The 16710-nt window shown below is 41.5% G+C and overlaps 1 protein-coding gene across 2 annotated transcripts in view; it reads right to left on the bottom strand.

The window, feature by feature from the left end:
• Positions 1-16710, bottom strand: part of LOC102077190 (C-type lectin domain family 4 member M) — a 42828-nt gene that overhangs the window by 19085 nt on the left and 7033 nt on the right. The window contains exons 2-4 of one of the 2 annotated variants that reach the window (XM_019350729.1): positions 6875-6985; positions 4927-5056; positions 4817-4839 (exon numbers count right to left, since the gene is read on the bottom strand). In XM_019350729.1, the coding sequence (XP_019206274.1) occupies positions 4817-4839; positions 4927-5056; positions 6875-6985 (264 nt within the window). The remainder of the gene's footprint in view (positions 1-4816; positions 4840-4926; positions 5057-6874; positions 6986-16710) is intronic. The other variant, XM_025902456.1, reaches the window with a different exon arrangement.

Here is a 16710-nt window from a genome sequence, read left to right as displayed (position 1 = left end):
TGATTTGTAAATGATTAACTAACATTCTTGTCAACATTTCAACCAGAAAGATAAGCTACTGAACAACTGCTTGTGTTTAAAGTGCATTGGCACTCTTTGGTAATATTGTAGACAATGTTAAACTTAATCATCACATCGGCCTCCTCTGACGACCTCTTTGCTGCTGCCTGCCGCTGAAAGGCAGTGGGGAGAGGGGACACTTGGACAGTGCATTTATCACAGCATATCATGTGTTTTCTGGTTACACTGTGTCAGAGCACTGGCTAGGAATTTCAGACGAATCAGGCCTTAAATCAGGGGTCTGCAACCTTTTACACCCAAAGAGCCATTTGGACCCGGTTTCCACGCAAAAGAAAACACTGGGAGCCGCAAATACTTTTTGACATCTAAAATGAAGATAACACTGTATATATTGTTTTTTATCTTTATGCTTTGTGTGAACAACTAAGGTGTGCTGCTTATGAAATCCATGAAGTGCTACAGAGAAAATTAAATTTTATTTACGTAATTAACACATTTTGAACTCTTAAAGAAATATAACAAAAGGAAAGACACCCAGCTGAACTAAAATGATCCATGTAGCAAACAAAAACTGTTGTCAGCTGCCACCCTTATATCGCCTTTGGGCTGTTGGAGCCTTGACCTGACTCTTAAAAAATAATTGGAAAAAAGCACTATGCTGCTGAAAAATGAAAAATAGATATTTGCAAAATTCTGCCTAAATATGTAATTTACCTGGTTAATGCGTGCGGCGGGGCGTGGTTTGCAGCGCCGCTGCAGGGGAGGCGGACGCACCTGAGCGACACCCGCAATCACGCCTCGCCGCCTTTACGTCTGCGCTATCTATGCTGTTGTGTTGTTGGTGGTGTATGTCGGGCTGTGAGCTGAAAAGCTACAGCCGGCTGTATGCGTACAGCAACCGTGTGTGAAAAGTGCTCAATAAAGAGATGCTCAAAAGCATGCTCATGGAAACATCGTCGGGTCTGCCGTGATTTGTTTACAATGGGACTTCTGCTCCTGAACCTCTGCGCACAGAGTCCTCAAATCGGGGATATACGAAGTCAGTTTACTCACGGTGTTTGTCTTTAACATAGTTCACGGTGGAGAACAGCTGCTGACATAATGTGGATCCGAAGATCCGTAATTGGCCTACCTGGGGTTGAAAGTCTCGATAAATGCACGGCGTTTCGGCGGGTATACCGGCTTCCGCGAGTGTGACGCTTATTTTGAGCGATGAAAAAATAATAGAATATAATTTTATTTTTATATTTCAATATCACAATAATCTTCCAATTTAGAACTACGAGTTAAAAAGAACTAACATAAATAAAATACACTTCAGCTAAATACTTCTAATTTATTTTCCCAAACCACGCGGAGCCGCAGTATAAGGACTAAAGAGCCGCATGCGGCTCCGGAGCCGCGGGTTGCCGACCCCTGCCTTAAATTAATGAAAAAGTTATCAATCGTTCTTTTCATCTTTTCTTATTACCCACAGCGACATCCACTTCTGCTGGGCCTAGGCTACTCACTAGGGCTGGGTATCATCATTGATTTCTATAATCCATTCGATTCCTATTCCCAAGGTTCCAATTCAATTCAATTTTGCCTCAGACAGCCAGAAATATTATAATTCTGATCATTTTTCAGTACTGATACATGCGAGACTTCATCAGAGGTGTGAGCGTCACAGCAGATGCCTTTGTGTCAAAGTAACTGAGGATAAAACAAAGAACATGAAGGAGATTTTCCTGGCCTGGCTTTTTGTAGCAGATAACCTTAAAAATATTCTGTAATATTCTGCAATTTTGCATAATTTTAAAAAAGTTTACATTTCTTCAGTATATCCGAGGTCATTTAAGTAAAGAAAAAAAAAGGCAGCAGCCAACATCGCAGTAAACAAGCGAATGAATAACGCAAAAATTGAGATCTGAGATGGGAAACTGTTCTTGAAGTACAGAGAAAGAGAGAGAGCTGTGCATGAAGTGTGATTTTTATCATGGTGGATGCAGGAGTAAGAGAAGATGACGATATTTATCAAATGTGAAGCGTAATGGTAAATGGCCTGTATTTGTATAGCGCTTTACTTAGTCCCTAAGGACCCCAAAGCGCTTCACGCTACAATCTGTCATCCACACATTCACATACTGGCTCGAACCGGCAACCTTCCATTTACAAAACAAGCCGCCAACTCTTGAGCTACGATGGCCCTTAATTTGGATCTTTTTTTGCTGCTGGTTCAGTGAAATTTGGTTGGAGAGAGACAAAACCTGCAGCTCAAAATGCTTTCTCAAAAAAGTGAGAAAGTCAAGAAAGAGAAAGCTGATTCTGATGCATTGGATCCCCCCTCTGTGTTTACGTCTTTGTGTGGAAACTGTTTATCTGCTCTTACTTGCCGTTTGGTGGTTGTTGACATATTTTTGTGAGCTTTAACCTGAGATTCTGGTGTTCCTGGCAAAATATATGTACAGGGTGGGCCATTTATATGGATACACCGTAATAACATGGGAATGGTTGGTGATATTAAAGTCCTGTTTGTGGCACATTAGTGTATGTGAGGGGGCAAACTCCTCAAGATGGGTGGTGACCATGGTGGCCATTTAGAAGTCGGCCATCTTGGATACAACTTTTGTTTTTTCAATAGGAAGAGGGCCATGTGACACATCAAACTTATTGGTAATGTCACAAGAAAAACAATGGTGTGCTTGGTTTCAATGTAACTTTATTCTTTCATGAGTTATTTACAAGTTTCTCTTTGTTCACACCCAGAGCTTCTGAAGTCTTTGCTTTTGTAACTCCAGATCATTTCCTCCAATATACTGTAATGCCCTTCGGGTTGCGAAACGCACCTGCAACGTTTCAACGTCTGATGCAGAAGGTATTGTTTGGAGTGAAAAACTGTGAGGCTTACTTGGATGACATTGTCATTTATTCTCCGACGTGGTCAGAACATCTGGAAATGCTCTCTGAGGTGTTCAGACGTTTTTGTGAATCTTCTCTCACATTAAATCTCTCTAAGTGTGAGTTTGGTAAAGCCACCATTACTTATTTAGGGAAACAGGTCGGACAGGGGCAAGTGTGCCCTGTTGCTGCAAAAGTACAGGCCATTGTTGATTTTCCTGTCCCGCAGACAAAAAGAGCTCTGCGTTGTTTTTTAGGAATGGCCGGTTTTTATCGAGGGTTTTGCAAAGAATTTTCTGATGTGGTTAGTCCCCTAACTGATCTTGTTAGCCCTTCAAAGCATTTTATTTGGTCTCCAGCGTGTCAGGTGGCATTCGAGTCTGCCAAAGCATTGTTGTGCAGTGCACCAGTGCTACCTGCGTCAAATTTTGAGTGCCCTTTTAAACTAGAAGTTGATGCCAGCTCGTGTAGTGCAGGCGCTGTTCTTTTACAGGAAGATGGTCAAGGTGTAGATCATCCCGTCTGTTACTTTTCAAAAAAGTTTAACAGACACCAGACCCATTATGGCACAATTGAAAAAGAGGCTCTTCCCTTACTCCTTGTTTTACAGCACTTTGAGGTCTATGTCAGGTCAAGTGTGCTGCCTGTGCAGGTGTTTACTGATCACAACCCACTAGTGTTTCTTTCCCAAGTGCGCAACTTCAACCAAAGACTTATGCGCTGGTCCTTGTTGCTGCAAGATTTTAACTTGGAGATCAGTTACAAGAAGGGGAAAGAGAATGTGTTGGCTGATACTTTATCTAGAGAACTTTCTCCATGAAATAAACATTTTGGGGGTAATGTTAATTCTTGGGAAAGGGGGTGTTACGACTGTTGTCGTAATTTTATTATGTAAATCTGAGTGTGCAGGTGCTTCTCCATCATTGGTGCATCCAGGGTGGACGGATCATACCGATTGGCTAATGACCGGGAGGCAGCGCATAAGAAGACACCGCCAGGGATTGCCATTTCATTCATTCTCAGCCCATCCCAACCGGCAGACCGTGTGTTCTCTGTTAGCAATGTTTGTTTAATGTAGGAGCATGTAGGGGTGGACCGCCTTTTTGTTTGATTATAGTTTTCTCCTGTTTTTGTTAGGTAGGGAGGTAAGTTATTGTCATTTGATTTAATTCTTTTGAATAGGTAAGTTTGATTTATCCCTGAGGTAGGCTCCCTTTTGTTTATTGTTTTGGCCTACGGTTCACCCCGAAGTTATAATTCGCTCCCTTCCTTTGTTTCTAAATTCACTCATTGTAAATAAATCACTGTCAAAAAGTATTAATTGCGTGATGTGCTGCTTGGGGTCGGACGAGGATGGATCACCCCTTATGTTATGGTCTGGCCATGCCTAGACGGGCCATAACACTGCTGAAACCAATCATTTTATTCCAGAAGATGATTGAATAAAATGATTATAAATACTTTGACCACTCTGAGTCTGTGTCTTCTCTGTCCAGTAGAAGAATAAAAGAATTAGGTTCAGCTTGGATCCAGCTCCTCGACAATAGAAAACCATTCCACGAAGCTCTGTTCTTGAGCTAATGTGAAGGACACATGCTGTTTGAAAGTCTGTATTGATTATCTCTCTAGAAAGTTTGTGACCTCTGCGCACTATATGCCTGAGCATCTACTGTCCCTGCTCTGTGATTTTATGTGGCCTACCTCTTCATGGCTGAGTTTGTCATTCCTAATCTGGCTGGAATTCATTGAGCTTATGGAATCAACCCATTCTTTCAAAAACGTAGGAAGAAGCATTCTGCATGCCTAGGGGTTTGATTTTATACACCTGTGGCTATGAAAGTGATTGGAACAGCTGAATTCCACCAATACTTTTGGCAATATACTATATTATAACTGATACACTGTATATACTCACTCAATGTTGTAGACTTCCATGACCTAAGAGGGAAAAAATAATAGTAAAAACAAGTATAAGGTACAATTCTGAGTACTGCTGTATTTGCACATGAGGCACAACTTTCTTACTTTAAAGTTGGGCTTGCGGTTGGCTGTAATTGTTTCTCAGTTTGAAGTTGGGTTTGCAGTTGGCTATAATTGTTCCTCAGTTTGTCATATTTGTTCTGCAGCTGCTCTTTTTCCAAAGTCACCGAAATATCTGCTTAGAAATGAAACAAACCTAAAAAAAATCTACATATTCTACTGTATAAATACATCCATATTTTTATTGTATCCTGTGCTAGTTTAAAAATCACTATCACACTTAAAAAAAAAAAAAAAAAACTAATTCACTGTTGCCACTCACCTAATAACAAACATGAACAGGTCTATTAGCAGCAGATTAGAATATTTAACACGGAGGATTAAACTATAACATTAGAAAACATGGACAGATTAAACAGCAGAAAACAAAACAGCTGCAACAAACAGACCATCTATATCTCAAAAGGAAAAGTATAGTATGTGTAGTAATAAGACAAGCTGTATGAATGTGTGTGAAATGATAATGGGCAGTTGGAAAATTTATCAGTTTCATGGATTTGATTTTCATGAATCACTAATCAAAGGATAAAGTAACTATAACTACAATTGCATTTCCATTTAAATAACAGTCTGATCTTGTTTGATGTTGCTAGTTTTAGCCTTATTCCTTCAGCTGCAGCTCTGATCTGAGACTAAATGCTCTGACAGCACGCAAAGAGCAAACATTTAGAATATATAAGGACCTACAGATCCTCCTATTAACAGATCAACCTACTACCAGCGCTCGTAGATGTTGATCAGGCATGGTCACGCTATTTCCCAGTGAACTGATTGGTCAGTAAGCAGTTGCATAGTATATAATAATCTCAAATCACGAACAAACCCAGTGGTACCCCAGTAAGAAGTGATCTACCTTTGTAAGATCGAAGCTTAGGAGTAAATTTGAATTTACCTCGTTAAGCCCAAGTAATGCTTTATGGTACAGGTCTCAGGAATAAGACGAGGAAGGATCACATTAGTAATATCACTGTGGCGTGGGTGTGGTCTCTGGCCAGCTGCAGAGGAGGGGTGACGCAGTGAGCTCTCGGGGTGGCGCAGGGGCGGGGTGAACAGGTGTGCTGGGATCTGACAGTGATTGTGTCTCTTTATATGTTGGCAGTGACAGTCGGAGGGAGGAGAGCGGACGTGACAGCAGAGAGAGAGCGGGAGTGTCTGTGTCCCAGTGAACAAACCACAGTGTCAAATAAAAAGTTCTGCTGTCATCATATTCGCTCCAGCGTATGTTTATCGGGTCCAACGTTACAATCACTTTCTCACTTTACTATAGTAAGAGCACTCTTGTCACTAGTTTACATGCATGTGGAATGTTAACACAGTGAGGCCATCGTAACCGGAAACATTAAACAGATAGTGAGACTCCTTCAGCTTATCAGGGATGTAAATCCTTAGGTGACGGCCAAGCAGAAAACAAGGTCATAATTCTCTCTGTGAGGGAGGAGGTATAGCCCCCCGTAAGAGGGGCCAACATGTAAGAGTTTGTGGAATGTTCTTTGTCTTTGTCTCTGTATATAAGATTTAAGGGCGGCGGCCACAATTCAGAGATAATCCTGGTGTTTCACTGGGATGCTCTCTCCACATTGCAATGTGTTTATTAAACCCACTTGGAATCAAGCTCACATGGTGTTATTCTTAACATTTCCATAACAATGTTTAGAAAGAAAAGCGTCTGGACTTTGAGAGTCTCAAATGAAGAGGAGAGGTGAACCGTCTTCAAGCAACTGAAAGAAGTCCAGACGCTTTTCTTTCTAAGCTCCTTAGACTACAATGACCCGGATGACTAAGAACCTTCACAGACATACTATAGGGTGGATGCTTTAAATGGAAATATGAAGTAAGAAGAGGAAGAAAATAAAAGCAGATCATCTAAAAATGTTGCTAAAAATTTATAATGTGGAAATAATACAGCCAGTATTATTGGAATAAAATTCCTCACAGCGTGTCGTGATTCCAGCGAGAATCAGAAGATACAGCACTCCCAGGCTCACTTTAAAAGCTTTGAAGCAGCTTCTTTTCACAGCTGGAAGCTTCTTCTGGGTGTGTCCATCTAAAAAAGAAACCATTGATGAAGCAGTGTTTACAGGCTATAAAGACTATTTTTTCTTTAAATTGAATTAAACTGTTATGTAGAAACATCATCTCAAAGTCATAAGAGTAGTAATATACCTGTACTGTTTGTGCCCCCCACCCCTCACCCCCACTGTTCATGTGACTTATGGGTTCACTTAAGTTCAAATATGTTTTTACCAGGGTTTTAATTTAATCAATCGATTATGTTTTAACTAAGCTACTTTTTATAGATTCTGGAAGTGTTGCAGCAAATGTTATACAGACATATGTGTAGTAATTTGTTGTTTTGCTGTTGCCTTGACAACCCTGAAATGGCGTAACAGCTTTTTAAATTTATCTACATATGGTCAGAAAAAGCAGATGTCCGCAAGGTGTTTGATTCAAGTGTTGAGACTGCAGTTACAGCGGCGCTCCTCTTCCAGCATCACGGTGCGTTTTCTGTATTTTGTATGTGCAGAAAGCATCCTTTGTCTCAACATAAGGCCTATTGTTTGAAACTGCTCAGGGGGGAGGTTGCGGGGTTTTTGCAAAGGCAAAAGGCCGCAAGGTATACCATTTTAACAGTTTTAACTGCGATACCCAGATAGAGCGGCACCCTCTATTGTTTTTGGAAACACACAGCCTATACAAAGTGTACCTCAGAACCACTGACCCACTGCATTTCTGCGTCAGAACGCACTGTGGAGCACACCATTTACCATTTCATTTGGTAAGTAATCAGGACTATTATTGAATTTTATAAATGTGTATGATACGATATTATAGGATATTTGTTAATTTGGGTTGAACCCAGGACTGTATAGGCGTTGGCTGAATAGCAGTGGTGTTCACCTTGGGATGTCGGTCAGAACACACAGGACGCACAGATAAAGGTTATACCGTCTTTACTGTGATTCCTTAGCTTAACAGCACAGTACAGCAACACAGTAATGCAACCGCAGGCTTACAGAGTGGTGAGGGGTGTGGGTGTGGCCTGTGAACAGAACATATACAGAATACTGAATGTAATAAACATCTGAGTCATGAATTATGATTCATTAGCTTTCTTCGAATCTAACCAGAACTACAAATGGGAATTCCTATATGAACATCTACATGCACAAGTTTCATACACTACTCCCAAACCCTTACAGTACATGACACTTACTGCCAATACACCCAACAACAATATATCACAAAACACCAAATGGGTTTAGCTTACAGCTAGCAAGTATGTAGCATAACAAGTAGCATTAGTAGCATGAAATAGCCACATAGCGAACAGGTCAATACACATTGCACTTCTACATCCACTAAATGTCTAAATGGCATAAAAGACTAAACTGTCCTTTCCAGGCAGGGCTGCACAACTCTCACAATTCTTTAGTGACACACACGACTCACACCATGTGTAGACATCCCCTGCTGAGTCAGTCTGCTAGGTGGCTTTTGCTCTATGTTAGCTCAAATAAACTCTGATCACTGGAACATGTGCTCAATAGTGCAGCTGTGCTCTCTCGCCACAAGGGGGCTCCCCCACACAGCTGACAGGCTTTCCAACAATATTCAATCTGTTTTCTTTTATAAAACAAAAGCCTGATTTTGAAAATGGGCCAGCAGACGATGATATCTTCTGGCCCTTCTGCTCAAACAGCCATCAAAGTGCCAGAACTTGATACAAGCCGGTAACAGAAATGACTGTATCAGGGACACAGACCAAACTTCAGTCTCTGAAGGTCCATCCACAAACCCTACTGTTACACCTACATTTAAAGATTGGACTGAAGATATTTGCCAGTGTCGGAGTGGAGTACACCCCCCTCACCACCAAAACTTACAGACTACAGACACAGACGATGAGGAAGATATTTTGCATTTCGATGATTCTCTCAACATTGATGAGCTAGACTGGGCATGCCCTCCCTTCCAAGTCCCTGACAAAATTACCTGAACCACTATGGGTTAAAGATGAGGACTGTATTGTGATGAATTGTGAAGTAAGAATTTTTTTATGTGGAGTCCAAAATGAAACAGTTCTGCTGGGCAGTCGTGTGGCCAGTTGCTGAGCCGGCTGAGCAGGTCCAGAGGCCAACCATGCAGTGGCGGCGACTGAGTAGGTCCAGAGGCCGACCCCGCGGAAGGCGGGGCTGCAGCCTGGTCTAGGAAAACCTGGTGCTTGAGCTGGAAATAAGTCGGCTAGCCTAACCAGAGATTGTGCTAGGGCGTGGAAAGCTGGATGAGGGAGTGGATGGGATGTTGAACTGGTGGGTGGACAGGCTAGCTCTTCCGAGCCTTCAGGTCGCGAGGACAGCGGCTGGAGATCCTCAGCTGAGCCTCTAGGGAGGTCAGCCTGGGTTCTGGCTGCCCTCACCCTGGGTGCCGGGAAAGGCACAGGAGGTGGCTGGACACCAGTCATCCCCACCCGAGGAACAAAAACGGGTGTGGGGATAGAGTGGGTCACAGCTGCCCTCATTCTGGGAGATGGCACGGGTGATGGCTTAATGATAGGGGTGAATATAACGATGGGATGAGTGATACTGACTGTGGCGTGAATGTGTTTAATAATGGTAGGGGATAACGAAACAGCTTCTTCGGAGATAAGATGGTGAGTATTAACAGGAAAAGCAGTCTCTTTAGAAGCAGAATGATAGTGAATAGTAATTGGATAGTCCAGAATGTAATCACAATATACAGTGTTTGATTGTGATGATTGACATGCAATCCCTGAGTTGTGGTGAGGTGAAAGAAAAAAGTCATTTTTGCTCACCGACGGATACTGTTGCTCCAAATGGGAAGACCGACGGTGGTGTGAGCCTCGCTTCTCTTTGGTGGAAACAGATGAGTCACTAAGCGAGAGAGCCTATGTTGAGCCGAGGTGGGAGGCAGAGCCGTCGTGGCACAGCGAGGTGGTTGGGTCGGTGAGTGAAGCAGCTGGCGATGTGTGTGCGAGGAGCAGAGCAGCAAGAGAGGAAGTGGCTAAAGCAAGGTGAGAGATGCCCACTCTCTGCGGGGAAAGCTCCGGTGCAGGTGAGGCAGCAGGTGGGAGAACACGTGACTTCGAGGACCGCCCAGAGCCACGTGAGTCCCCTTGAAGACGACCATGGTCAAGTGAGCCATCATTTGTGAGCCGCGGTCAAGCCAGCCGCTTCTTATCCGCCGCATAAATTTTCTTGCGCTTCTACACGAGTTGTCTTGATGCATGCTCAATCATCGAGGTAAGTAAATCTCCAAAGGTTGATTTTGGTTAGCCTTCTTGGACTGATTTTCATCAGTAATGGGGGACATCTAAAAGCTGACGTGTACTGTAAACCTGCGCATACGGATCAGTATTTAAGGTTTGACTCTCATCATCCACAGAAGCACAAACTGGGTGTCATTAGGACACTACAGAGTGAACACCATCCCCACTAACACAGCGGCCAGCGAGGCAGAAGAACAGCAAATCAAGAAGGCCCTGAGTAAATGTGGTTATCCCAGCTGGACTTTTGTCAAAGCTGGGAAGGCGCCAAAAGAAAGCTCCAGCCGATCCAGGAGAGAAAGACAACCGCTGCCTAACCGAAAACCTGTAGTGATCCTGTATGTGTCAGGAGTATCGGAGCAGTTGAGATGCATTTTTTTCTAAACACCGGGCCAGGACTCTTCAGTCTATTCACACCTACAGGCCAGTGGACACTCTTTCAAGGATGAGGATGTACACATCCTGGACAGAGAGGAACGCTGGTTTGAGCGCGGAGTCAATTAGGCCATTTACGTGAAAAGGGAAAGACCATCTCTGAATCGAGGAGGGGGCCTCCTGTGATTACATTGCTGTGATTGCAGCCATTCCCCAACTCTCTGTGAATGGTACTCATGGCCATTGATCAGTGGGCTTTGATCAGTGGGTTTTGGTCAGTTGTTGTTGATCAGTGGTCATGAGAATTTGCATGATTAAGATTAAGGAAGTGACCTCCCAGCCCATTGTTCCTTCAGTAGGCTGGTTTCAGTCATTATGCAAATGTACTGTTTATAAGGTTGGGGAAACCCGCAGTCAGCTGAGACTGAAGAAGTCACTTGGATGAGTGACGAAACATTTCTCCCACTGAAAACGCTACGTCCAGATGAACAGAATCAACCTTTGGAGTTCTACACGAGTCTTTACGCTAGCGCCTTTTGTCGTTATATCCCGATCATCATTCTTAATAGTTGATGTCCAACTTTCAACACAGTCCTCCTCTGGGACACCTACTGTACCTCTGTGCCAAGTTTCATCCAGATTCACTGGAATATTCCTCAGAATTTTTTTTTCCTCCTTGGGAAAGGCAAGTTTTCTCCTTAATCAGTATGTTGAAAAACATTTTTGTAAATACAATATGATTATGAAAAATTTAAAAAATAACTTGATAACTATAGATGTTTCTATTTTATTTAATTTTACTTTCATTTACAGACATGGAAAATTCGTCTGAAACATGAACATATAATAAAATGCATTGAGACTTTCTCCGAACCACGAGACAGAAAGAAACACCGAAAATCTGTGTTCCGCACAAAAAAAAATCTAACCTGAATTGAAATTAAAATTAATACTTTAACAATTCTGTTTTGCAGTGTTAGTCAGTAAGTAACTGGCTGCTCCAGTACGGGATTAGAACAATGCCATCTTATCCCATAGTACATCCATTAATGTGATTCACATTCATATATACCCAGCTAATCAATGTCTTTGACAGGCTATGACAGCGTCCTTATGTGCTGATACCGGTGTTTTAGCTAGGCGGCTGATGTGGAGTGAAGCCACGTTAATGACAACATGTACAACCATTGGAGATGTGTGTGTAGGACAGACGGAACAATTGAGGGAAAAAGTGTGGACTTTATACCTGTTTTTCAGTTGTGTTGATTGTGTTGTTTTTCAATTGTGTTGATATATGGAGGACCACAAGAGCCACGCGCATCGAAATAAAAATCTCTGTGCTTTAATAATGAATTGTAGAATAAATTCTGCAATTGTAAATTCATTTTTGAATTCCAATTTAATAAACTGCATTTCAAAATCCTTTTTCCAATTGCATTTCAAAATCCTTTTTCCAATTGCACTTTAATAAACTGCATTTTAAAATCCTTTTTTCAGTTGCACTTTAATAAACTGCAGTTCAAAATCCTTTTTCCACTTGCAATTTAATAAACTGCAGTTCAAAATCCTTTTTCCACCTGCAATTTAATAAACTGCAGTTCAAAATCCTTTTTCCACCTGCAATTTAATAAACTGCAGTTCAAAATCCTTTTTCCACCTGCAATTTAATAAACTGCAGTTCAAAATCCTTTTTCCACTTGCAATTTAATAAACTGCAGTTCAAAATCCTTTTTCCACCTGCAATTTAATAAACTGCAGGTCAAAATCCTTTTTCCACTTGCAATTTAATAAACTGCAGTTCAAAATCCATTTCCCTTTCCTGTTCGCTCCGGGATTAGCTGCTGGATTAGCTCCTGGATTAGCTGCTGGATTAGCTCTTCGATTAACAACTTGCTGGAGGCTATTCAAATTAGCCACACCGTGGGATGTAAGGAGCTCTCTGATTGGTTGGTCAGACACAGGCTGTCTGCCAGGCTGGATTTTTCTAGCTCATAGCTTCTCCCTGCTACGAAGTGTGTGTGCTTGTACAAAGGCCGTTCAGCGTCGGGATTTACACTCGGCTCGACACGGATATGTGAAGAATGAAGGGACCCTGCAGCGAAACGGAGAGCCAACCTCTGACTGAGTGCCTGTCTACACAGTCTGACCACCTGTTGAAGGTAAGGTGCTAACGTGGCTAACGCTAGCATCACCGCACGTAGCCCCGTTGTTTTAAGATCATCTTAGCTAATGAAAGTTTTACGTCGCAGCTGTACGAGCTCGCTACGTGTTTTGTAAGCTGCTGTGCTCTTCACAAATAAAGCTGGAAGCAGCTCAGACTGTTAGAACCAGCACTGAGGCCCGTTACATTTATACAGTGTTAGAGCAATGGCTGCAACCTACAGCCTTTAAACTAGCGATTACAATGCTGACAGTAAACTCGTCAGTCCAGATGTTACCACATTACTCTATGGTACTTAGAGTTAAAAACAACTGAGACAGGCTGATTAAAATAACAGCTGTCAGTTCTCTCATTCCTTATATCAAGACTGGAGATCACACTACTGATTTCAGTTCATTTAATATGTGAGAGCACAGATTCATTCTCAACTGGACATAAATGATGATCAAAGGTTGTATATATGATGAATTCATCAAATCCCAGCCTCTAACACAGTGCGCTGAATCTTAGCTTTGAATGTCCAGTATATTCTAATCAGTGCAATTTAAGCATTCACTGAACCTATAGTATCTACACCTGTGTGGCAAAGATACAGATAATGAAATTTAATTATTAATACAATATACATCATGAAAAATGAAAGCTGAAATTGATTCAGTTTAGTACTTTTCTCTGTATGCTCTGTGATTATAAAGGCCTTAAATTCTGTGATATATACTGTAAATGATGTTCACAGAGGTCTTAAAGTACTTAAATCACTGCTGATAGTCTGGTTGTTTACATTTTCACATGTTTTTGTGTCTGTAGGGCTGTTTGATGACGATTTGGACTCCTCTGGGAGATGAGGACACACCCACATCTGTTCCATACTGCAGCCATTGATGGTGTTACGGCTCTGAGTCAGCTTTGGACCATCAGATGCACACACTGGAAAACCAGCACCTGGACTTCATGCAGGAGAGATGGCCTCAGTGATGTAGGTTCATAAGCGAGTTCAAACATTTCTGGCCTCTTATCACTTAGATTTTGAATGCATTTAAAGCAGGAACTGCACACTAGGGGTGGGTTTTAATAATCGATTCATCGATTAAAATCAATTCTGGCTTGGATAACGTGAAATCGATTCATTAAAATCCTGAATTGATTTTTTTAATATAAATAAAAATTTGCCCGAAACGCCAGAATCTCGAGTGAAACCTCACAAAATTTCAACAACCACCAAACAGCTAAGACAGTAAATGAGAGCAGGTACATGGATTCTGCACAAGGACATAAACACACAGCGCGGACCCGCGGATCAGCATCAGTGAGATGTTGCCTTTCTCACCCGACGGGCGCTGCAGCTTTAAGCGTCTGCGCGCGTTCCCACGGACGGCAATCACTTTCTGGCACAACAACTGCACGGACACGGTCGGTGCTGAAAGCCGACAGCTCCCTGATTCTGATATTTCGGCAGGTAGCACTTTGTGTTCACGCCCTTTTTGCACTGATTCTAAAGCTGTTAGTTTTATCTCTCTCCAAACAATATTGACCGAACCAGCAGCAAAAGAAGATCCAAACTACGCTTCACATAAACATCGTCATGAATTCCCTCTGACTTTTACTGTTTTGCTTCACCCACGATAAAATCACACTTCATGCACAGCTCTCTCTCTCTCTGTGTACTGTTTTCTGCATTATTCGCTTGGTTGTTACGCACAACTCTACTGTTGTTTACAGCGCTGTCGGCCGCTGTTTTTTTTTTTTTCGTTTTACATTCTTCCGAAAAGAAAACCGAATTTCTGCCGTTCAATACTGAACAAATTTAAACTTTTTAAAATTATGCAAAATGCAAACCGCTTAGCCGTGTCTGTAATAAAACCGCTGTAACGTCAGAGGTAACGTTCATATGTTGATTAATGGTTTTCTTTCGTTTTTGATGTACTGCAGAATATTTTTATAAAATCCCAGGCCAGGAAAACCACCTTCATGTTTTTCTGTGTTTTATCTTCAGCTACTTTGACACAAAGGCATCTGCTGTGACGCTCACACCTTTGATAAAGTCTTGCGTGTGTCAGCTTACTTTTTATAGATACAAAAATATGTCAATGTACTGATCTGAATTATAATATTTATGACTGTCAAAATTTCCCAAATTCAAATCGAATTTAATCGAATCGTGGATCGAATCGATTCGGGACCTTGTGAATCGGAATTGAATCGATTCTAGAAATAAGTGACGATACCCAGCCCTACTGCACACCTAGCTGTCAAAAGTTTGGCAGCATGAGTACTGTAAAGTTTTGTAGGGTCCTTGTTAAAAATTCCACAAGCACCACACCACATTTGTCATATACAGTTCCATTTTGTACAGGACATTTTGAAATTATATATATATATTCTAGTTATCCACTTGTCAGTAATTTTTGAGTAAATGGATGTCACTGATAAATCAGTGGTGATTCACCTGCAAATGTTTTTAACAAACTTTGTTTTTTGTAGAATTCATCAGCAGCTGTGGAGAGATGCATTTGAATATCTTCTGGTTCCACTTTTCCTTACCTGGAAGCTGAGTATTGCTGATTTCTGACAAGGACACAAACCTCAGTGCTTATCATGGGTGTTACATCCTCTGTGCAGCAATTCCAGAGAAAACAAGAGAGCAACGACCACTCATTAAGACCAGACAGAAATCTGTCCCTTTCTGGCAGCTGTGGAAACTTCCAATAAGAAAGTTTGCATTCTTAGAACAATGCTGGATCATGTGTGATGTGTCATATGAGGATATTACATTTTGCCTTAATTCTGCTCAATTAAGTGTTTTGATCGTTGATCCAGTATGGCAGCTTTGTGTTGTGCTGCAAGTTAAAACCCATTGTCCTCATGAGCACAGCATCTAACAACTCTCCTTAAAAAAAGTCGATTGACTTTAACTGGACACAATGGTTTCCAGTGGGAGATACATTCATCAGTCATCCGTGACACTGGAGAAGTCACCTGGATGAGTGATAAAACAATTTTCCATGGAAAATCAAGAGGAACTAAACTTTGTTTCTTTGGGCTCAATTTTGCCTGAGGCTGAAATTGAGCCCAAAATGTTTTCTTCTTTCAGAAGAAAACATTTTGCCAATAATCAGATAAAAAGATTGTTGAACCAGGTGGTATTCTCTGGAGTTTAAGACCAAAACTGAACTCAGTGAATTGACATTAGACTGGAATTCATAAGATGAATAGAAATACTGCTGAAGCTGAATGATATATATATATATATATATATATATATATATATATATATATATATATATATATATATATATATATATATATATATATATATGTGTGTGTGTGTGTGTGTGATCTTTTTTTCCCCCCAATTCACCAGGTCTGTAAAGTTCAGTTTGACTGTGGTACATGATACAAAAGAATAAATACAGAAGAATAAAAACTTTGTGAATAACTTTAGTCTTAAAAATAACTCATAAAACAAGTAAATGTACAAATGTGTACAAGTTAGAGACTTCCTCAGTAAGTTTACACTCTTTTGGAGTGATTTTAGGGCAGGGATAGCTCAGTTTAGGGCAGGGATAGCTCAGTAGGTAGAGTGTCTGCCCCATGATCGGAAGGTCGGAGGTTCGACTCCACTGAACGGCTACCCTGAGGTACCCCTGAGCAAGGTACCGTCCCTACACACTGCTCCCCGGGCGCTGCATTGGTGGCTGCCCACTGCTTCACTGGGTGAATGGGTTAAATGCAGAGGAGTAATTTCCCTTCAGGGACTAACACAACACACTTTAAAAAAAAAAAACACTTTTTAATTGTGTGTTAAAAAAGAAAGAGATTAGAGGTAAAGTAGAGGATGCAGAGTCCATCACTGAGGCCATCTCTCCTGCATGAAGTCCAGGTGCTGGTTTTCCAGTGTGTGCATCTGATGGCCCAAAGCTGACTCAGAGCCGTAACACCGTCAATGGCT

The sequence above is a fragment of the Oreochromis niloticus genome, linkage group LG22, assembly GCF_001858045.2.
Source record: "Oreochromis niloticus isolate F11D_XX linkage group LG22, O_niloticus_UMD_NMBU, whole genome shotgun sequence".
NCBI lineage: Eukaryota > Metazoa > Chordata > Actinopteri > Cichliformes > Cichlidae > Oreochromis > Oreochromis niloticus.
The sequence above is the reverse complement of the archived record's forward strand: the minus strand, read 5'-3'. Positions and strand labels throughout refer to the sequence as shown.